General features: G+C 43.4%; 2 protein-coding genes across 2 annotated transcripts; both read left to right on the top strand.

Moving 5' to 3' along the window:
* The first annotated feature begins 1,608 nt into the window (after positions 1-1,608).
* cryba1l1 (crystallin, beta A1, like 1) lies at positions 1,609-5,342 on the top strand. The gene is made up of 5 exons (XM_072663075.1): positions 1,609-1,683; positions 2,619-2,737; positions 3,257-3,398; positions 4,210-4,352; positions 5,195-5,342. Exons 1-5 carry the CDS (start codon positions 1,609-1,611, stop codon positions 5,340-5,342), a joined length of 627 nt encoding a protein of 208 aa, XP_072519176.1.
* Positions 5,343-15,455: 10,113 nt separating this feature from the next.
* Positions 15,456-21,981, top strand: tmem33 (transmembrane protein 33). The gene is made up of 8 exons (XM_072663222.1): positions 15,456-15,578; positions 18,426-18,513; positions 18,679-18,773; positions 18,936-19,123; positions 19,288-19,355; positions 19,471-19,604; positions 20,453-20,536; positions 20,798-21,981. The coding sequence occupies exons 2-8, from the start codon at positions 18,454-18,456 to the stop codon at positions 20,925-20,927; spliced, it is 759 nt and encodes a 252-aa protein (XP_072519323.1). The 5' UTR covers positions 15,456-15,578; positions 18,426-18,453; the 3' UTR covers positions 20,928-21,981.
* The last annotated feature ends 351 nt before the right edge of the window (positions 21,982-22,332 follow it).

A 22,332-nucleotide genomic window follows, 5' to 3' on the forward strand; every position in this document is an offset into this window, starting at 1 on the left:
ATCTGTTCATAGGAACTAGGGGACAACGCATCCATTACTTCACTGGTTAAAGTATAAGATCCTGGAGGAAACTATTGAGCTTTGACACCTCTTATGGTGCTTTGAGGAACCCTCTAGGAACCATTTTCTTCCTTAAAAAAAAAAAAATAAAAAATATATATATATATATATATATATATATTCTTGAAGGTTTCTCAAAGCATCTTGTGGTTCCTCCACAGAACTTCTTCAAGTTCTTCAAGGGGTGTACATCCACCAATCAGGTACGACATCCACCCATCCATCCTTTGATGCACTGCATGCATCTATTCACCCATTATTTACTACAGGTCACTCATGGGCTCACCCATTAGTGCCCTATACCTCCACTCACCTATCCATCCACCCAACCATGCCTTCACCCATCTCTCTATCTATCCTTTACCTCATACCTCCATTTATTTATCCATTACTACATCTATTTGCCCTTCACCCCATCCATGCATTCATTCATCCAACTATCCATCCATTGCTACATCTATTTGCACATCCCCTTATTCATTTATCCATTACCCCATACCTCCATCCATCCCTCACTACACCCATCACCCATCTATCCTTTACACCATACCCACATCCCTCAATCCATTACCCCACCCCTTGGTCCATCCACCCATTACCACATCCACCTATTCATTGCACCATCCCACCATCCACCCATTACTACATCTATTTGTCCATTACCCATCCCTTTATTCATCTACCCATACCTCCATCCACCACTGCATTCATCAATCCATTTCCTCCACCCACCCCCTCATCAATACAGCCACCCTTCCATCCATTGCACCCCTGCCTGTCCCAACCTGACGCTCTGTGCACAGCCCAAAGTTTTCACCTCCATACATCATGCACTCTCTCTTACACCCTCGCTCGCGCTCCCCCATAGGCACCTACGCGCGCTAATCCCCGTTATTCTGCTCTCTTTGTGCGGACTGCTGACCTGCGCGAACATACCGGTCACATCCCCCTTTGTGCGCCCGTTTCCACGCGCCCCTCTCAGCTCCTATTGACGCGAGGCACAAAGCCACGCTGCGTGCAGCCGCTCTATAGTATGTGCTGAGCTGGCGAGCACGCGAGAGAGAGAGAGAGAGTGTGTGAGTGAGAGAGAGAGAGAGAGAGATGCGCTCCACGTGTGCGTCTCTCTCGCGCTCATCATCCCTCGCGCCGGTATAAAACCGAGGCGCCAGGTTCCCTCCAGGCTCCACGCGAGACAGGCGTTACAGAAGCGAGTCAGTGACTAAAACGGTAAGGCGCGAGACTCATTAATGGGCTTCAATCCACAAATATCATTAAAAAAAACCCAACAGACTGTACCACGTGGTCTGACTTACAGCTCACCTGTAATTACTTTAATTGCTGTAAATTAATTAACCTTCTTTAACTGCTAAATTTTATATTTATTATTTTTAAAAATTTTTTTACTAACACCGTGTTTAGCATCATTAACCTGCAACCTGTGAGACTTTGCATGTGTTTAAGTTCAGTAGCATCCATCATGCTTTTAATATTATTATTATTATCATCATCATCATCATCCTCATTCCTTCTTCATCCTTAGGAATAAAGATGTATCGATTCAACCGATCTGCCATGATGCACCCTATGGTGAACTCCGGCATGGGAATGTCTCCCTTCTGGAAGGTATGTTTTTATTAGATGTTTTAATGTGTAGAGATTGGTGAGGTGCGGCTCCTTATCTGGGCTGTGAGAGTTTATTTCCTCATAGAATAAACACTAATAATATCACTCCTACAGAAAGTGGTGGTGGAGGTTCTCCATCACTGTGTTCATCATTAGAACATCTCCAAAGTTCTCCTCTCTCATGGGGTCTAGTGTTATTTAGAGTTCTCCTCAGATCATCACCTGGTTTGGTGGTAAATCAGGGCTTAATGATGGTAAATCAGGTGAGCTGCTGCTGCTGCTGCTGATGATGGAGTTGAACACATCCTCCACGATGTGCTGGCTGGACTGGGGGGCGACCAGGAGAAACCTGGAGGAGCCGAGCTCTGTTCTCTCTGTTCAGACTAGCTCACAAGATCTTAGCTACTGTTAAAAATAACATTAAATGAAATTAAGAAGACAAAAGGAAACAGAGAGAGAATAGATCACTTGCATATAAAAAAATACAAGGCCAATCGTGCTCTCTCTGACTTCAGCTGCTGATGGCAAGCAACATGACCCAGGATTTGAACAGGGGTGGGTTGATGGCACTTCCTCCCCACATCACTCCTAGCGTGATGTTGGTCTGCACAGGTGTCTATTAGCTGTATCGGAGCTGGGGAGCCACTCTTTCCTCATGCGGCAGCTTGAAAAGAGACTGTCTGGCTTCACATATGGTGGAGGCATGTGCTAGTCTTCACCCTCCTAGAGCATCTCGCCAGTTAGTGGGGGTTGATACGTTGGCCTCCCCCTTCACACAGCAACATCAGGCCAGTAGGAATAGCTTTCATAACCACAGCGTTACCGGTATACCTTTCTGAAAGGTTTGGTGGAGTCTACACCGATTATACTACACTATGTGTAGACCTACCTCACACACACACACCCCATTCACTTTCTCTGCGGTTGGGTTTTAGGTGACCGTGTTCGAGCAGGAACACTTCCAGGGCAAGTGTCAGGAGTTCACCTCCGAGTGCTGCAACATCCAGCAGTGCGGCTTCGACAACATCCGCTCTATCCGCGTGGAGAGTGGCTCGTGAGTCAGCCCTGTGTGTCTCTGTGTGTGTGTGTGTGTGTGTGTGTACTGCTTTCTACTATACTATACTATACTATACCCAATGTCCCCCCACAAGTTTAAGAATATCTGACATTTTTGCACTTGTTGGGACGTTTATGTGGTTCTGAACCTCAGGCTAAAGTTCAGCTGGTATCTGCTTCGAGCTAGAAGATCAAGACAGATAAGTGGAGCTAGGACTGAGAGATATGAGATATAAGCTAAATGGACGTGACGGGGTGGTGGTGGGGTGCAAAAGCCTTGTCATGGACAGAGAAGATAAAGACAGGCATTTGTAGGATGTTACATTGAGAGAAGAAAGGGCCTCAGGCAGGTTCCTCCTACCACAATTCGGATATTTCATAATTCCTGCAGATTGTAGATAATCTGTACTTATTTTCACTTAGAACATAAACAAAAAGGGGATGCCCACATTCCTGCAATGAACTGAGAGATGAACTGTTTGTACCTGAGTGCTAAACTGGCTCTCGCTCTCCTCAGCTGGGTGGGTTATGAGCACCATGACTTCCAGGGACAGCAGTTCGTTCTGGAGAGAGGAGAGTACCCCCACTGGGACTCTTACTGTGGAAACCTGGCCTACCACGTGGAGAGATTCATGTCCTTCAGGCCCATCTACTGCGCTGTGAGTATACACAGGCGGCACTCGGGGGGATTATCAGGGGTGTAAAAATGCAGTGATGCACTGATCTGCTGGTACTGATGCAACTGCACTGATTGCACAATGTTAGAATCAATTATGGTCAGTGACAGTTCAAGTGTTTGGCATCAACTGCCAGGTATAATAATAATTCTGTGAACAAAGAAATTGATTTACATGGCATTGAAGGCGTTTGGCGGACATTCGAATCATGTTACGCTGATACGAGAATGTGGAGTTAGGAGGCTTGCCCAAGTACTCTTATTGGTGTAGTGTGCTTGTCCAGCCAGGGAATCAAACTCTAGCTAATTAGATAAACATTAGATTAGATATAATTCCATGTAAACCAGATCATTACAAAGCATTATTAAATTAAATAACACAAACATTAAACAATAAAAGGTTACATGTCTCTTATAGATACTTAATAGACAATAGTGCATTCCTGATTAATTACAAATATATAGTAATTTGTTATTAAATTATTAAAAATACAAATTAACAAGAATTTCACAAAAGTAACTTATTTTGATATTATTTATAATTCCTAATAGAAATATAAATGTATAATTTATTATAATTGTATACCATTTAGTTGTATTATTTTAATTTCATTTTAACTCTCATTTTAGAATGAGAAGGAAAATTTAAGACAAAATATCCTTAAATAAATAAATAAATAAATGTATGATGTCACTCTTAATACTTACACACCAAACACATGTAAGCTTGAGGTGTGTGCAACACTGCTGTGTGTAGGTAGGGTTGCTGTAACTGTACGGAACTGTGCCCACAGGCTCACCAGAGCAGTCGTATGATGATCTTCGAGAGGGAGAACTTCCTGGGCCGCAGTGCGGAGCTGTGCGATGACTACCCCTCTCTGCAGGCCATGGGCTGGTGCGGCATGGAAGTGGGCTCCATGCATGTGCAGTGTGGCGCGTGAGTTTCTTTACATATGCACAAACACACACTAAGGGTGGGCGATATGGATCATCATAATGGATTTTTACAGTTTTTACAACATACAATATACAAAAACCTCATACTGGCAAAAATGCAACTTTACAGAGGTTTAAAGGAAGTCATTTTGGAGCATTTCTATTGGTCCACTGTTATGAAATTTTAAAATAAAGAATAAAAAAGGAAGAATGTCACGGTTGCTAAAGAACAGCAACATTATTTTGATTTAATTTAGAGATTTGCAACATTTTACAACATTTATATTTGTAAACAAACAGAATTAGACTTTCATAATGTGTCAGTGTCCAATCAGCTACTTGTTGCTATGTAGGCTAGGCAGTAACTAGGGCTTTGCTCTTTAATAGGGTAAAAATACTATATCACGATGTAAAAAAAGAAAATTATTATATGTAAATGAAACCTGCAGCTGATCAGTGTTTCTTAAGCATATTCTCGATATGCTTAGAAAAGCCTATTGTGCATCACGATAACAAAATTTTTCACAATATGATAAAATATTGTCATATTGCCCAGCTCTAGCAGTTACTATACACTGGTTGTCGTGAATCTGGCTGCTGTTCTCTGCATTGTATCAGGATTTTATGATGAACGGACCAATAGAAATGCTCCAAATTGAAAGTTACTTCCATTGAAAGTTACCATTTTGGAGATACAAGGTTTTTGTGTGATGTCATTTATCCTAATAACAAAAATATAACATAATTTTGCCAAACCCTACTGCTAATCACTCTCTCTATTTGTCTGGATGTTTAATACCTGTGTGTGTGTGTGTGTGTGTGTGTGTGTGTGTGTGTGTGTAGTTTTGTGTGTTATGAGTTCCCAGGCTACAGGGGCAGGCAGTACATCATGGAGTGTGAAAGGCACAGTGGAGACTATCAGCACTGGAAAAACTGGGGCTCCCACAGTCAGACTCCTCAGATCCAGTCCATCCGTAGGATCCAGCACTAACAGGGCAGCCTCTACAAGAGACACACCACTGACCGCCCAGCCGCCCGGCACACACATCTCACACACATGCTGTTTTTCCTCACCAGTGTCTTTTTATCGCCAGCAGAACACCAAGACTACCACCACTACCACACCCCACACACAACCACACACCGTTACAGCCATCCTGTCCCACACACAGGTGTCCATCGCAGTTTCTTGTTAGGTGCTAAGCCACACCCCCTGAGAATGCTCCACCTATCCAATACACAAAGCCACATCTCCGCCAGGCGATCGATCGGCAAAGAGCAGCTCAGGTGTGCGTGTGTGTAGGAGGGAGATGAAGTATCATAAAGCAATAAATGCATAATAAACGCATGTTCACTTCAGAGAGTGTGTCTGATTATTGTGTGTGTGTGTGTGTGTGTGTGTGTGTGTAAACCCAATAATTCTATTACAGTTTTCAGACCTGGACGGCTTTATTATTTATTATTTAAATCTGTAAAATATTAACCTGTGTTTTTGTTCTCCTCCAATTTCTTTAGGTTTAATTAACTATAAAACAGATTTAATCAAATATTCAATCAGTTAAATATCATAAGAAAAACAGCTCTAGTTGAACAATTTTGGGAAGAAAAGATAAAATTTCTATACTTTCCTAAAAACAATGTTTTAAAGCATGTTTTCTGTGAAAGCTTAAGCAAGATATGGCACTAACTTGACCTCACAGACTTCCAAAGGGCATAGAACTCATAGTTTCAGGCTCAAAACCATACTGTTTTAAGCATATATATCCTTCCTGACATCAGTTTGAATTAGTTATTATAAATTAATTAAAAAAAAGATTAATTTCTTAAAAAAGAATCTTCATTTTATTAAATTCCAAGAAATAGAAAGTCTTCATGCCTGTTGTTGGTACATACACACGTACCCACACATTCCACCTACAGGGGCTTTAATAACATCCCATTCTAAACCCACAGGCATTAATATGGAGTCGGCCCCCCTTTGCAGCTCTAACAGTACGATTTTCAGCAGTTCAACAGAGAGTGGGAGACTATTCTGCACTCTGCTCTGAGCTCAGCACTCGGCCCTGACCCTGCTCTGTAACTTTACGTGGTGGCCGAGCTGCTCTCTGTGGTTCCTCCTAAACTGTTCCACTGTTCAATAATAATACCACTCACAGCTGATGGAGGAAGAAATTTCACCAGCTGACTGGCTGTTGTTGGTGCAGCAGTGTCTCCTATTACATACAGAACCACGCTGGAGTTCAGTGAGCTCTTCAGAACCTCCCATTCTTTCACTAATGTGTGTAAGAAAGGCAGATTGTATGGCTAGAGCTTGATTTTATACACCTGTGGCAATGAGACTGAATGAAACACCTGAATGCAGTAATTAATGATTAATGAGATGTGTCCCAATACTTTTAGCAATATAGTCTATTTAAAACATAAGGGGACCTCATGAGATATTAAATAGTATAACATGTAATGTCAGAAAAACTCTTTTTAACCTCTTTTTTTTTTATTTGTGGAATCTATCATCAGATAAGGATGTTTTTTCTTAAAGAAAAGTTTGCTCCCACCCTTATTGTACATACTAGCAGAAACACAGTGAAAGCAGAAACCAACTCTTTAATCCTGAACTCAACAAAAAGGAGGAGTAAATCGCTAAACACTAAGAAAACATGGCTTATGATTACAGGCACATCGTCAACAGCGGTGCAACAGACACTTACAGTCAGACACAGAAATCCCAACTCAGGGCAGGCTGTTCAAAACACCAAACTAATAAACTGCCCTCTCCTTCTCTCAGTTTCCAAAATTAAAACATCCATAAGCATCTTGCACATTGTCCATTCTAATTCTGCTACTCAACGGGTCAATCAGTTTATGACCACAGACATAATGCAAAGTGGGACTTCTGACCTCAGAAGTGGAGATCCTGATGGATATGTAGAGTAGTTCTATTTGTTTCTCTAAGAACTCCAGTCACAGCAGATTCCAGGTACGGGTGAAGGTTCAGCTTCTGCTGCATCGTCAACAGGCACCTTACTAAAAACAATAGTGATCAAGCAGAAGTTACATCTATCTAATATCTAATGTAATTTTGACTAGTACAAAAAATCTCTTATTATAAACTCTAAATAAGAGATATCTGGAATTAGCATTTACACTGATCAGAATTAATCTATGCATATATGGACCTGGACTTTACTATTCAGGATTACAGTGCAGATATATGCAATTACCAGTAAAATGTATTTATAAATAATAGAATTAAAAATGAATTTAATTTAATTAAGAATTTATTGAGATTAGGTGGGGAGTTGGGGGTGAGGTGGGGCGGTAATCATTAAAAAACCTGACCTCTCTGGATCCCAAAAATAAATCTTACCAGTACAGTAGTAGGAGTCAGCAGGAAGCTAATCTGACTCCACAGCAAGCACATCCACATCCATGTCTTCTTCCATTTCCTCGTCCTCTGTGCTAAGCCCTGCCTTCCAGATGACAGTAGGCACAGCGATGGGCTCAGAAGCAGTGCTAGAGACCTCCAACACATCCACGTCCTCATCATCCTCCGAGCTTCCCGCTGATTCTTTTACGTCCTTTTCAGGTGTGTGGGAGGGTAAGAGCTTACAGCAGGGGGGTGAACGTGAGAGAAATGTCTCAGAAGGTGTGGCTGGAGTCACCTCGCCTGTGTCCAAGTTGGCCCTCCTGAGCGTCAGTTCCTCTGTTTCTTGGGTTGGTTTAACAGACCCTGCACATGCAAATAAGAGAAGCAATTGCAATATACAACAAGTATTCACACTGGAAGGCTATTTGTGTGTCCTGCTCTAGAACAAATGGTCAGCTGCTTATACACTGTGTTGTCAGTTTATTAGGTACACTAGGTACTGGTTAATAGAATGCTGCACCTCCTTTAACCTCAAGAAAAGCATGATTGTGCTGGTTTCTCACATCACCATTAGCACTGACCACTAACACAAAATATGGTTCATGGACTCATGAAACCAGACTGAGGTGTCTCCAGTAGACTAAGACGCTGCTCTGATCCGAGGATCGCTTAAACCCTGGGTCATGCTGTGTGCCATCAGCAGCCGGAGTCGGAGAGAGCACTTCCTCCCAACATTCTGGTCAGCACAGGTGTCTGTTAGCTGTTGTATCGGAGCTGGGGAGCCACGCTTTCCCCTAAGCACACTGGCTGCTTAGCGATGCTCCATCAGCGGCAGTTGGAAAAAAGGTGCTGGCTGGCTTCCTGGGTAGTAGGAGACGTGCTAATCTTCACCCTCCTAGTGTTGGGAGCATCCATGGTATTAGTTTTAGATTGCATTGTGGGATAAGTGTCCATCGTAACCACTCTCAAAAACTGACCGCTTCTGAGTGTGCATCGTGGATATTTGAGTATACTCAACTTTTTTGCAACTCAACACTTTTATCTATACTACACACTCAAAAACTAGTTAGTATGAGCAATAAGTGCACAATTAGGACACACCCAAAGTCCAGCATATCAGTCATTTAGGTGATACTAGGTGAACCAGTATATCTAGAATCAACCATCATGCCATTTTCAGGTCTTTTGATGGTGATGGTTGTGGTTACCTAAATAAACTGGCAACTCAGCGTATATGAGGAGTTCATTTGACCTCTTACCTAAACCTGGCGACCGGCTCATCTGGGATGGTGTGCTGCAGTGGTCAGTCATCGTCTGCTCCAGTTCTGTGGCCATGCTTTCCTCGTTTTCCTGCCTGCATCTTACTTCTCCGGTTCCACATTTTCTCTCTTGTGCCTCTTCTCTCATCTTTTCGTTGGCTTCTTCTTGTGCCTCCATCATGCTTCCAGCAGTCGTCTCTGCTCTTCTTTTTCCCAAATGACCATGTGAAGTGTTTTTCCCCCCCTCAGCTCTGAATCCACTTCTCTGGACGTCCGCATTTCCTACTCTTTCGTTTTCTTTGCATGCTCTCTCAATCTTCTTTGCTCTCAAGCGCTCTTCCTCTCTCCTTTGTTGGTCCTCCAGGAGCATTCTCATCTTCTCAAATGCTGAGGAGGCAATCTGAATATAATCTCCACCACCTCTGCTCTTTACAGGCGACTGGCAGGTCAAGGAACTTGCAGGTACAGGCTCGGCCTCCAGGTCTCCTCCTGCTTCATGACCATTTAACACGTGTCTACTGTCTTCGGTTCTTGCCTCCAAGTGCCTTTCTTCACTGTGGGACTGTGTCGTGCCTTTGGCTGACTGTGTTGGTGTGGTTTTGCTTTGGCTTGCTTCCGTGTTCCTTGCTGTACCTTCACATATGCACGCAGCAACCCTACGCTGGACACGTTTTCGCCTGTGGGGACGCCGTTTTCGCCTCTGCCTTCTATTTTGTTTTTCTCTGCACGTCTTCTTCACCGGAGGTGGACTTGGAAGGCTTGTTGGAGTTGGCCCTAGCTTTCTCTTTATGGTCTGGCTTCTGGTCATCCTTTGAGTTGCAAGCTCCTTCTCAGTGCTGTCCAACTTTCCCTTGGCTCGTCTGTCCCAGGATGAACTCAGCCGCCTCAAGGCTGTCGAGAGGCGGAGTCGACTGTGGATGTCAGATACGTTAGAAGAAGAAGTCCTGATTGGCTGAGGTTGCGTGCTGGGGGTGAATGTGTTAGAAGCATGTTTGCAGTGCGTGGGAATGTCTGCACAACGATGAACCGAGTGTAGTTTGACAGGCTGCAACTGCGTGTATATATTGCTCCATGAATCAGTGGTGGAGTCTCCATTGAGTGCCTGAGCTCCATCCATGTTCCTGGCAGCAGTGTGATGACGTGACTGGTCGTCTGACATATCCTCCTCTACGGCTAAATCACACCTGCCAACATGCTGCTCAAAGGTGTTAAGAAACTGATCAAGGATATCACACAGCTCGCCTTCAGGCTGGTGTTGGGAAGCACTCGCAGGCTTGGGATATGCAGGTTTTGGGGCAGATGGAGCGCTGGGAGTTGTGGTGTTCACGAAACCATGTTGGATGGCTTCGTTGTCTGCATGAATGGGAGGTAGAAAATTGAGTCCTGCCATGATGTCATTCAGAAGCAAGTCCATAGGTCTGGTGCACGTCTGTGGAGCAGGTGGGAGGGATACTGTGTGCAACAGGGATGGGTCCGGAGCGTCCATGGTATTCTTACAGAAACTGGAGGAACAAGGAGGAAGCGGCAAAAGGCATAAATCAGGTTGACCTTTCGGGTTGCTCGAGCATAGTGGACCACCCTGAGACAAAAGAGACAGATTGGTTAAGAAAGGCGGTCATATGTAAATAGTGTTGTGAGGTCACTGAGACATTTTTTGCAGTTTAAACTGTCTATTATATTTAACAAATTCTGCACTATATGGACAAAAATATTGGGACACCTGCTCAATCATTCTATTTTTCTGAATTTAAAGGTATTAAAAGACTGAGTAACTGTCTCTACTGTCCAGGAAAGGCTTTCTGCTTGATCCCGGAGGATTGCTGTGAGGATTTGATTGCATTCAGTGAACATTAGTGAGGTCAGGATGTCAGGATGGAGCACCATCATTTCAGAGAACACAGTTCCACGGTTCCACAGCTCAATGCTGGTGGGCTCTATACCCCTCTAGCCCAAACCTGGCATTAGAAATAGCGCAATACGTTCATGTTCATTTGCTCCAGAGATTCCTATTCGATTAGCCAGAGGTGTCCACAAACATTTGGACATATAGTGTATTTCACCTTTATTTTAAACAAGCCAGAAAATCCCGTTTCCTCTGACACAGACCCTTTAAAGGCTCATGAGCTTGGTATGCGTTTACACACCTACCTGTCCCTCACTGCCTGCATGTGCAACCCTCCTGCCTCTCTGCCTCTGCCTCCCTCTGCCTCTCCCCTCTCCCACCTCCAGCAATGCCCCTCTGCCTCGCCGTCTTCTAGTCAGTCTGACCGTTGGTCTGGTGTCCAACTTCCTGCCAACTCTGCCCCCACCCTGTCCACTCCAGGCCAGCCTCGGTGCCCATCCCCACCTTTCAGTGTAACTCTGCCTCCCTCTCCCTCTCCCTCTCCCTCTTCCTCTCCCTGTCCCTCCTCCCCTAACAGTCTCTTCTTTGGACATGGCTCTGGCCTTCCTCACCCCTCTAGCACCTCCCCTAAGCCTTGGACGGCCCCGCCCACTTCTCCCTGAGGTCTGAGAGTGCACAGGATCAAAGAAGTAGTTGATGAAAGCAGGGATATTTCCCTCAAACTGCTCAAATCCCTCCACAAGATGATCGTCCACACCCCCCAACACAACCCCACCTCCAGACTGAGAGGGTCCAAGCTCCACATAGGTGTTGTTGGAAGCTGAAGGATGGGGAGTGACAGGAGAAGGGGGTTGCTGGTGCAAGAATTCTGGGGGGTGCAGGTAGAACTGGGATACACATAGAGGCTCACTCACTATTGGACTGACTTCTGTCTCAGGGAGCACAGCCAGCACATTATTACTGGAAGAAGACGTCTTCTCTGGAGGCCTGTGAGCTCCCTGCATTGTAAACGTGACCTGAGGAGAGCCGGTATGAATCGGAGTGCCCTGTCCTTGAACGATGGAGGAGCATGTTGCATTGTAAGTCATATGGAAGTTCTGCTGATGGTCTGAGCTTATATGATCTGTTTGGGTCTCTCTCTCATCTGTCTCTCGGTCACACACAGTCTGTGTGCTGCTCTCCCTTATCTTCTCCTCATCGCTTCCACTCTTGTGTTGCTGTCCAACTGCTCCTTGTGGTCCAACTGCTCCTCCCTTCTGCTGTTCGGCATCTGCCCCATCTTTTCTTCTACTCTCTTTGCCCCCTCGTCTCTCCTCCACATGCCGCTCAGGTAGCTCGATGCCCAGCAGCTCTGCTGCTGACAGGACGTCCTCTCTGTTCGCGTCCAGTTCACCCGAGTACAGCACGCTGACCAAGCCAAGCAGCGTGCAGGCCTCCACACGCTGGAGCTCAATGAGCCGTCTCTGTCCAGCCAGCGGTGCTGGCATGGTCGACAGAGCTCCACAAAGCCAGGGGCTGAAGGCAGAAAGCACACAGCTGTGCACTGGTACTGACACACCTGGAAAACAGTGACAGGAGAGAGAGATAAAGGTACAAACAATGTACAGCTAACAGTGTTTTTCCACCAGACGTACATATCCAGGAATTCCTCGATTGTCTGAGAGTTGTGTGGGATACACCAAAATATCTGTCATAGAAAACTACAGCAATGCATTAATCAAGATTTCTTTAAGCAGGATTATGTGAGCTCACTGGCTCCCCCTACAGTCAGGGGCAGAATTTACTTTCATACCACTGCTGTAAATACAAATCACGCTTTAAGCGCTCCCTTATGGACAGCTTTACACATGCATTTGTTGACAAGCTGAGACATACAGATGCAGCCTCTAAACGTAAAGAAGTATGTGGACTGAGGCATTGTTTATGGTATCATTTATGACTGCTCTGGCGGGACGTTTCCTGTAGGTCCACCAAAGCTCCATAGGGCAGTAGCAGCATTTGGGCCTGGAGTGGTAATGACAGACGCCATTCTCCCTGCTACAGTGAGTGGAGCTTCAAAATGACCCTGAAGCTGGTTTTAAGGTATAATTGCTACACTATGCTGCTTTAAGGCCAACTCTAAGAAGGATGTTCACTATGCAGGCTAAACAAACGCATAAAACATTTCCAGTATTCCCATAAAAACTGTTTTTTTAATACTGTAAAACTGGCATTTTCCATTTTAACATAAACTCCTGCTAATAGTTACCAATTAAAATAATCACAAAAAAATCATACACATAAAGAGCTAGACTGAAAATAAGATTATCATAGAAGCTAATCGTACCTAATGTTACTATAAAAATAATAAATTGGCCAATAGCAGATACTGGTTTGGAGCAACAAGTGGCTTTAAGTGGTCTCATTTGAATAAATAAAAGGGGGAAATGTAAATTCACATTACATTTCGGAGTATCAGTTGTGAATATAACAGATAATTTGACTTTTTTTAGACTGATTTAGATTGATTCACATTGAATTTCTTACAGTAGTAGTACTAGTAGAATTACTAGCAGCAGGTGTAGTGATAATAACAATAGTATAGGGCAGCAGTAATAGTAGTAGCGGCAGTAGTAGTAGTTGCAGTAACAGTAGTAGTAGTACTATTCATAGTATTAGCAGTAGTTGTACTAGTAGTACTAACAGTATTCACAGCATCAGTAGTATTAGCAGTGCTTGTAAACAAGTTCTAACCGGGACATGCCTCCAGTGCCCAACAATCATTTTCCAATGAGGAGACAATCAGGAGCGCTGGGATATCAATAACAGGGTTGTGGGTTCGATTCCCGGGCTTGGCAAGCTGCCACTGTTGGGCCCTTGAGCAAGGCCCTTTACCCTCTCTCCTCCCCGGGCGCTGGAGTTGGCTGCCCACCGCTCTGGGTGTGTGTGTGTGTACTCACTGCCCCTAATTCACTAGTGTGTGTGTGTGTGTTCACTACCATAGATGGGTTAAATGCAGAATGCAGAGGACACATTTCGCTCTGCTGAGCTTATCGGTGGATTGACTGGACTGATCAGACTCTTCAACAGGGGTGTGTGTATATATATATATATATATATACATACACACACACACACACACACACATCAGTAAGGGCCTTAACTGGAGGATTTATTAGGCCTGTCTATAAGTCACAGGTCTCACCTTGACTCTTTAGGACAGTGTCACAAAACTCTGCCCTGCTCTGCTGCCTCTGCAACTGCTTCAGGAGCAAAGTCTCGAACTGCAGCATTTCTGGTGGAGACACACACACACACACACACACACACATTAACAAATCAACTCAGCTAGTCAGCCGCATGTTAAACTTTCACGAGCTGGATCTTATGGCTCTATTTCAGACGTTGCACCGCGCTGCAGGGAGGAAAGCAGGGCTATCAGTTCAGCAGCTCCACCGAGCCTCTGTGCTTCAACCCTAATTGCTAAGGGGGCTAATTAGCTAGCGCACGTGACTACAGGTCCGGAGTCGAGGCTTTAAACTGCAGCCAGTGTGCACGTAATTACTAGCAACCACTACACTGACCTCTTCTGCTTGTGTTTGACCCCTGTAAATATAAAACCAGTGTCTCCCCAGTGTCCTTCTACTCCACAAGCAGCGAGAGTGTCCTTCCCCACGGCCTGTGTCTGCTGTGAGCTGACCACACCGCGCCGGTGCATCTCTGCAGCTGCAGGGCTCTCCTGCTGCACCTGCTGGGCTCGCGGCATCTTCACACAGGCCTGCGTTCACAGTCTCTCTCTCTCTCACACACACACACACACACACACGTGCTTGCATACGTGAATAATTCAATGAGATGTACACCCACACACACAGCTTGTCTAGTCTCTGTAGAGAGGTATTGCCAATAGAATAGGACTCTCTGGTGCAGATCACCATGCACCATGCCTAATGCCAGGCGTGGGCTAGAGGGGCATAACCCCCCCCCCCATTCAGTGTTCGCTGGAATGATGGATGGTACTTTAACCAATACATCTGGACTGAATTGGGGTGGGGTGGTGATCATCCAACATCCTGACCTCACCAACGCCCTTATCGTTGAATGCAACCAAATCCTCACAGCAATGTTTCTCCAGAATCAATCAGAAAGCCTTTATCCCTGGACAGTCGAGACAGTCGAGAAACAACGACGAAGCAGCAAGTGTCCCAATACTTCTGTCCACATAGTGTAAATACTCTTATTCTGTAAATGCAGAACCTCATGATGTCATCACACAATATCGACATGTGTGTCCAAAAGTTTGTGGACACCCCTTCTTATTATGCCAAATCCCATTCAAAGCAGTTGAATGGGACGCTCTGCGAGACGCTCTGCTGTACATGAGGATTTGTTTGCATCCAGCCACAAATTGCAGTAATGAAATATTGCAATACCAAGCACTCTACGCAGTACCAATAAGGGATCCTATCGATCCATATAATATTCTGGGAAGGCTTTACACTAGATGTTGGAACATGTCTGTGAGGATTTGACTGAATTCAGCCACAACGGCATTAGTCTTGTACTGATGCTGATTTACAGTGTAATTCAACGAGCGTCCGGTAGTTGGCAGTGCGCGGCCTGTGTGAGCTAGTGCCGCCCCGCTGAGAAGAACAGGAGCTGCAAGGTCAGCTGATCAGACAGTCCCGTTAGCAGCAGCAGCAGAACCAGCAGAACCAGCAGAAGATCTGGACTCGACTGAAGTCTCCAACCGGGACAGGCTCTTTAAAAATATCTCAGGTACCGATACATCTGGATATCGCGTTTAAGGTTTCCGTACGTAAGTCTTAATAAGGGTGGAGCCGCGGAGGAGGCTGGCGGCTAGTAGCTAGCTAGCTAGCTAGCTGTGTTAGCGGTGGGCTGGCTAGCGGTAGGTTAGCATGCGTTAGCAAAATTTCCCCTTTCTAGATCTTTCTATTGAAACCGGTTAGCTAGCTGATTGCACTGGGGTTAACTACAGTCACATTAGATAGAGGTTTAGACGTTTACTATACCAGCTATATATCTAGCTGAATGAATCAGGGTGACACGTTTGGGATCAGGTTCAGAAAACGTTGAAGAATTTAGCTTAGCTAGCTTAGCTAGCCAGCCAGATAGCCATCACTGCTAACGTCCCTCTAACCACTCCACCATCTAGCTATCTAGCTTCATCTTTCTTAGCTGCTTAGTTGGTCAAATAACACGAATAATTCATTATAAAGCTGCATTTATTCAGGTTTACTGGTGGCTAGCACCTGTATTTTGCTTAATGGCCAAAGAAGCCAGGCTGTCAGTTTAGTGGACATTGGCTGATCTGGGGTTTGGGGTTTGGTACTGCCTGTCTGATGTTCTCTATTTTATTATATTTTATAATATAAAAAATAAAGGCAGGGGTTTCTATGAGGTCCTTAAGATGTGATGGAAGAAAACAATGAATATGCAAAATATAATGAGACAATATTTTGAAACAGTCCCTCGGTTTAATAAACCCCTTAGTTAATTTTTTAATATTTTTTAATACATTTGAGGTCAGTTAGTTTAATTAGTTTTCAACAGATGTCCTAGACCACCATGTCCTAGACCAGGTTCTCGGTTCGATTCCTGGTCTGGGTGACTGTGCTGCGCTACACCAGTAAGAGTCATTGGGCAAGACTCCGAACACCGCACTGGCCCACCTCTGTAATACGAGTGATTTTGGAAATTGCTCTGAATAAGAGTGTCAGCTAAATGCCATAAATATAATCATTACGCTGTAAAAATAGTGGAGTAAATGGTAGTCAGTTATAGAGATAGTGCTACTCTGTACACTAGGTGTGTAAGAGATTATTGATATATCAGCGTATCGTAATATTATGTTTTGCAATACTGATTCGATTCCTGAAAAAACAGTATTGATTTTTGATGCATGTCTAAATGTGGGCTGTTTAATTGGATTAGCCCCATCTTATCAGAATGTATGGTACTTTTGGAAATGTGTAAACAGTGTTTAGGATCCTTGAGAAACTTTTGGAGGTTCTTCAATTTGAAACGGGGGATGAACCTCTTAAGGTGTCTTGAGGAAGCTTCAAGAAAAGGTTGTTGAAGGTTCCTCAAAGCACTTTCAAAGAGGTTCCTCCACAGTTTCAAACTGCAAAATCTCAAAAGTCCCTCAGGGGTCTTATACTGTAGTACTTTTATCAGTGTATATCAAACACTTAATTAAAAAAAAAAAAAAAAAAGGTGAGTAATGATTTTTTTTGTAGTACAGGCCTTTTAACTTTATTAATACTGTGACATATTTGGAAAATGAAGTGATATGCCATTTTATTAACACTACCCTCACTAACTCATGCATCAATACATGAGTGTTTTATTAAATCTTGTAGTGGATTTAAACAACGACTGCTAGATAGCAGTGATGTCTTCAGATCCTATTGTTCTGATTGGATAAAAAGTCAAAAGATTTTATGTACGTGCAGGTATGTTTTTAATAATCTAACTTTCAGTTAGAAAGTAGAAAGTCTCGATATATTGCCCTGCTTACAGTATCGCAGTATAGCGCATTGTATTGAATCGTAACCCCTGCATTGTGATTCATATTGTATTCCCAGGTTCTTGCCAACACACAGTCCTAATATACACAGACTGCTTTCCAGTGATGATCAAAGAAACCAGAGTTTGCGATGTCCACAAACTGTGTTTCCTATACAAACTGACCAGTGAACCGCCACGTTTTCACCACGTTGAGTCCAGAAAGGCCAGAAGTTTTGTAGTGATCACAACTTGCTTTTCATTAGAAAACAAATATAAATGACTAGAAAAAAAAAATCACTATTATTAGAGAGCACTAGAAAAAATAAGTTGTGATGAAGATAATGGTAGTTATCTCAAGAGAAACATAGACATTTGTTATTCAGATGTATTAATAGACTACCAAACGTTTGCTTTGACCCTCACTGTGTCACTGGATCTGACCAAGAAGAGGCCACTTTAAAGAAAATCATATTAAAATTTACTTGTTAATGCAAATTCTTACAGCCTGTGTTTCAGCGGGAAATACAGACATGGCTAATTTGATCAGACATTCAAAACAATATTATGTAGCATTTTTACCTTTTAAATAGCAGCTTCAGAATCATGCTGATGCTTCACTGACCAGTAATGGGGAGAACAGCGTCGCTATCCTTGTCATTTTGGGGTTTTTCATGCTGTTGCGAAGTGCAGCATGTAACTTTGAAGAACGCTTGCGACAACTGTGTATCACTGTGTATTATTTCTAATGGTGTAACATATGCTAATATTGCGCAACCGTCTCAGTCCTCATGCACTTTCAGTGATGGTTCTGTACATCTCAGCTTGCCCAGAAAAAAAATTCTTTAGGGGTGGCTAAAAGCGCAAATTACATTTCCTGACTGTAGGTGGAGCCCAGGAGCAAGGGATGCCAGTTTTCCATAGTATTGCATCAAATCAGACTTGCCTTTTTCAGGAAACAGGAGTTCCCACAATATATTCTGTTGTTTAGTTTATAATCTGATAAATGTTAAGAAGTAAAGAAGAAACGACTAACATCACAAGTTTTATTTTTAACAGTATTTTTTTCTAATCTTTCTTTAATATTTCTTCTGTCAGAGGAAAGACCAAAACCCTGTCCTGAGACATGGCTGATACAGAGCAGCGGACGCCGCCGCCGCCTCCACCACCCCAGGCTGGACCAGCGGTAAGTAGCAATAAATATTTGACTGAAGCTCAAATAATGAGTCTCTGATTCATAGACCCTGGTTTTTAAAGTCATATTTTACGGTATCAAACACAAATCCTTGAATGCTGTTTCCCAGATTGCAGATTTAAGTGTGTTTGTGGGTATGTGTGTGTGTGTTCACAGCAATTCCTATTGAGTAACAAACTGGAGACGGCCATGTGGCTCTCGCGTCTCTTCACAGTGTACTGCTCAATCATGTTTATTCTTCCTCTGCTCGGGTTAGTAACATCTAATAACCTCTGCCAAATGATAACTGAAGCTGACAGGTGTTTGGAGGCAGGCATGTTTCTGTGACTGACATGTTAATTTTAAGATATGAAATTATCAAGGAAGAACCTCAATTTGACAGTAGGTGGCTGACTTATTCTTGTTTCTCTTAGACCCCTGGCAGCTGCAAATTTCTACCAGAGGGCGCTCTTGGCCAACGCTTTGACCAGTGCTCTGCGCTTGCATCAGAGGCTGCCTCGCTTCCAACTGAGCCGAGCGTTTCTGGCCCAGGCTTTACAGGAGGACAGCTGCCATTACCTCCTCTACTCCCTCATCCTAGTCAACTCTTACCCCATCACTAGTATCCTTTCTTTTACGCTGCACCGCTGACGTTTATTTATTCAATTGTACGTGAACCGAACTTGTACAAGTAACTTTTAGCCTCTTGTGGGGCAGCAGACGGACGTCCGTTGTAAAACTGTTGTGAAATGAGATGTGAAAAGTGTCCTTAACTGCTGTTTTCAGTGAGCATATTTCCAGTGTTCCTCTTCTCTCTACTTCATGCCACCACTTACACTAAGAAGGTCCTTGATGTGAGTATCTCTGCTCATCATTGAGTTTTTGTTTCTAGTGTAGTATCATGTATACCTGTATTATGGGAAATTATCATGTCATCTAAATTCTGCATTTCATTTTAATATTTTTCAGACAATGGGGCCAGAAAGTCTCCTTTTTGTGAGGAACTTCCTGAACAAGCTCACAGCCAACCAGCAGAACATCCTCAAGTTTATAGCCTGCAATGAGATTTTCCTGATGCCAGCCACCGTCTTCATGCTTTTCAGGTAGACCTTTTATGCTTTACAGTAGAGAAATACCAATAAACGCATACCAGAAAGCACCATCAGTACATTTTAGCCAGATTTGGATTTGGATCACTGCAAGCACACCACAGTCAAACCTCTTTAGTAAGGTAGACGAGCCTAATGGCAAATGGACACGGTGCGATTTCAGCCCTGATTTTCCTGTCGCAGATAAAGATCTGGGACAGACCCCCTAGCTTGGTGAAAAAACGCTGCGTACGCCTGTGACAGGACAAGTTTATTTTTATAGCCATTTTAACAATGGGTGTTGTCACAGAGCAGCTATACATAGATCCGGATCCGGCCGCTTATGTAGCGTGAACAGTTCAAAGAGAGATGTTTGCTCTTACTGCTCGAGAATTTCAGTCATAAGCAGTAGCCAATGAGGGCTTGAGCAAAACTAGTAGGCAGGGAGTCATGAATACACACAACAACAATTGTGGCAAAAGAGTTTTTTGGAGGAAAAGATCCATGAATATTAACCAAGGCCGGCACTTACTGCTGCTATGGTTGGGTTTTGAGGCCCTGAATGAACACTCCTGGCTGTATTCTCCTCTGTGCTGGTCACTCACAGTGTGTGAAGCCAGAAAACTTTGTGTGCTATGGAAGTAGTATGAGTCCTGTTTAGCTTTTCTACAGAAAATGAGTAGTTTTACACTCAATTTCTGGTTTAAGTCACTTATCTTTTTGTTAAATATAAAACACTATGTTTTGGTTTGTGGAAAGAAACCCCCACTCACATGAAAAGGCATGTCTGATCTAATTAGCTTTGTTTTTAAGTCTGTTTCAAATGTACATGGACCATAATGACCTCTGCTTGGTCTTTACAGTGGACAAGGCAGTCTTCTGCAGCCCTTCATTTACTACCGATTCCTCACTTTGCGTTATTCCTCCAGACGAAACCCCTACTGTCGGTGAGTGCTACCTATTATTGCGTGTTCTGGCCTAAGTCAGTGGTTCCTAGCCCTGTTCATGTAGGACATCCTGCTCCCAACACACCTGATCCAGCTAATCAGCTCATTTATGAGCCCTTCCTGAGTTAAAGGTGGTGTGTTGGAGCAGGAAACCACTAAAAGTTTTAGGAGCAGGGTTGGGAGCGAGTGTAGTTAAAGCATCAGTGGCTTTGCGTGCCGTGTCTTCACTGTAAGATTTGCTCTGATTGTCTTTCCTGTTAGGACCCTATTCACAGAGCTGAGGATTCTGTTGGAGCACTTTGTGATGAAGCCCGCCTGCCCTGCCTTCTTCAGAAGAATGTGCCTAAACAGCATCGCCTTCATTAGCCGCCTGGCTCCTACAGGTGTCTAACCACCCTCTGTCCTGTTCGCGTGCTCTCTTTCTCACTCTCCATATCAACCCAACTTGGAGACCACCATCACACACTGGTTTATATAAACACTCATATACATGCATACCTACAGACCCATACATACATGCGCACACACACATACACACACGCACACAGGCTCCTACAAAATCAGTAGGTAGGAGGACGTTGCTCCAAGATAGATTTCTAAGCAGGTTGACAAAGTCTCTGAGTCCTCAGAGGTGGATTTCCTACCAATCTCTTCTTCTGCATGGAATGCAGCTACTGCGTTGGAGGGACTTCACTGAGTGAAAAGGCTGAACACAGGCTGAACACAGACTGGAAGAGCTGCAGCATCACAACACTAGTTGACTTGCTTTTGCACTCCGTGCACTGTAACATCAGTGCAGCTCTTTGGTCAGTGCTTTCGAGGGATTATTTATAAATGGCAACTGTGTCTGTATGTCTGTTATTTTTCTCCTAGGGTTGGATGAAGATATTTAAGCTTAACATAGAGAAAAAAATGAATAGGTAGTTCTTGTTTATTAGATGTCCCCATGCAGGGAAAGAGATTTTCTTGTCTTTATCCATGTGTATATTTCAGTTTCACATTTGTTCCATTTTTATGATTGTATAGTTTGTTTGTCTTGAGCTGGATTACCTTGAAATCTAAATGTAACCTGTTGAACTAGGTTCATTTTTAAACGAGTAGTGAAGAACTGATGATCAACTTTAAGAGGTGGAGTGGGGAACAATCACTGCTTCATTTGTTTGGATCTTCCTATTTTACATTATTAAACAACCTGTTTAACCATTTAACTGTCATTTTTCATGCACTGCCCACTTGCCTAAGAACCTGCAGCCCCTTCAGCCAAAAAATGCTTGCCTTGAATGTTACCTGTTCAAAGTAAGTGCATTTCTTTTAGGGTTTTTTCCTAATAAAAGAAAACTTGGTTGTTCCCTTGCTCCGATGTTTTTAAGATTTATATTTATCTCGGCTGACTACCATGTTTGTTGTATGTGAATTAAAAATCAATAAACTAATTCTAATTCAAATGTTTTACACTTTATTTATATTTATTTTACCATTCAGTGGTCTTTCAGATCACCATCACAGTGTTTCTCCATTTCTGCTTTTTTTTTTTTGCATCATAACTTCATTACTAGACAAATACTTTTTTTGCTTCTTTGACTCCCACTGAACTATTTTACCATTCTGTAAAGTTGCTATTATGGAGATGAAAGGTTGTGACAGTGCCAATATATATGCATGTACACCCTCCTATAGCATGCAGATTTTGCATGTGTAAAGACTGAATTTCAGATCCACAAATGGCTCACCTTATCTACTTTAAGGAATTTGATGGCCACTCAATACGACTCTCAAGGAAAGATTGTGTACTAATC

This window comes from Salminus brasiliensis, chromosome 19 (assembly GCF_030463535.1).
Source record: "Salminus brasiliensis chromosome 19, fSalBra1.hap2, whole genome shotgun sequence".
Classification (NCBI taxonomy): Eukaryota; Metazoa; Chordata; class Actinopteri; order Characiformes; family Bryconidae; genus Salminus; species Salminus brasiliensis.

Bases quoted from the DNA above. Each gene is read 5' to 3' on its own strand.
- cryba1l1 (XM_072663075.1), top strand. From the start codon at position 1,609: ATGTATCGATTCAACCGATCTGCCATGATGCACCCTATGGTGAACTCC. The intron at 3,399-4,209 runs GTGAGTATACAC...CTGTGCCCACAG, and splicing joins TCAGGCCCATCTACTGCGCT to GCTCACCAGAGCAGTCGTAT. The intron at 4,353-5,194 runs GTGAGTTTCTTT...GTGTGTGTGTAG, and splicing joins ATGCATGTGCAGTGTGGCGC to TTTTGTGTGTTATGAGTTCC.
- tmem33 (XM_072663222.1), top strand. From the start codon at position 18,454: ATGGCTGATACAGAGCAGCGGACGCCGCCGCCGCCTCCACCACCCCAG. The intron at 18,774-18,935 runs GTTAGTAACATC...TGTTTCTCTTAG, and splicing joins TTTATTCTTCCTCTGCTCGG to ACCCCTGGCAGCTGCAAATT. The intron at 19,356-19,470 runs GTGAGTATCTCT...AATATTTTTCAG, and splicing joins ACACTAAGAAGGTCCTTGAT to ACAATGGGGCCAGAAAGTCT.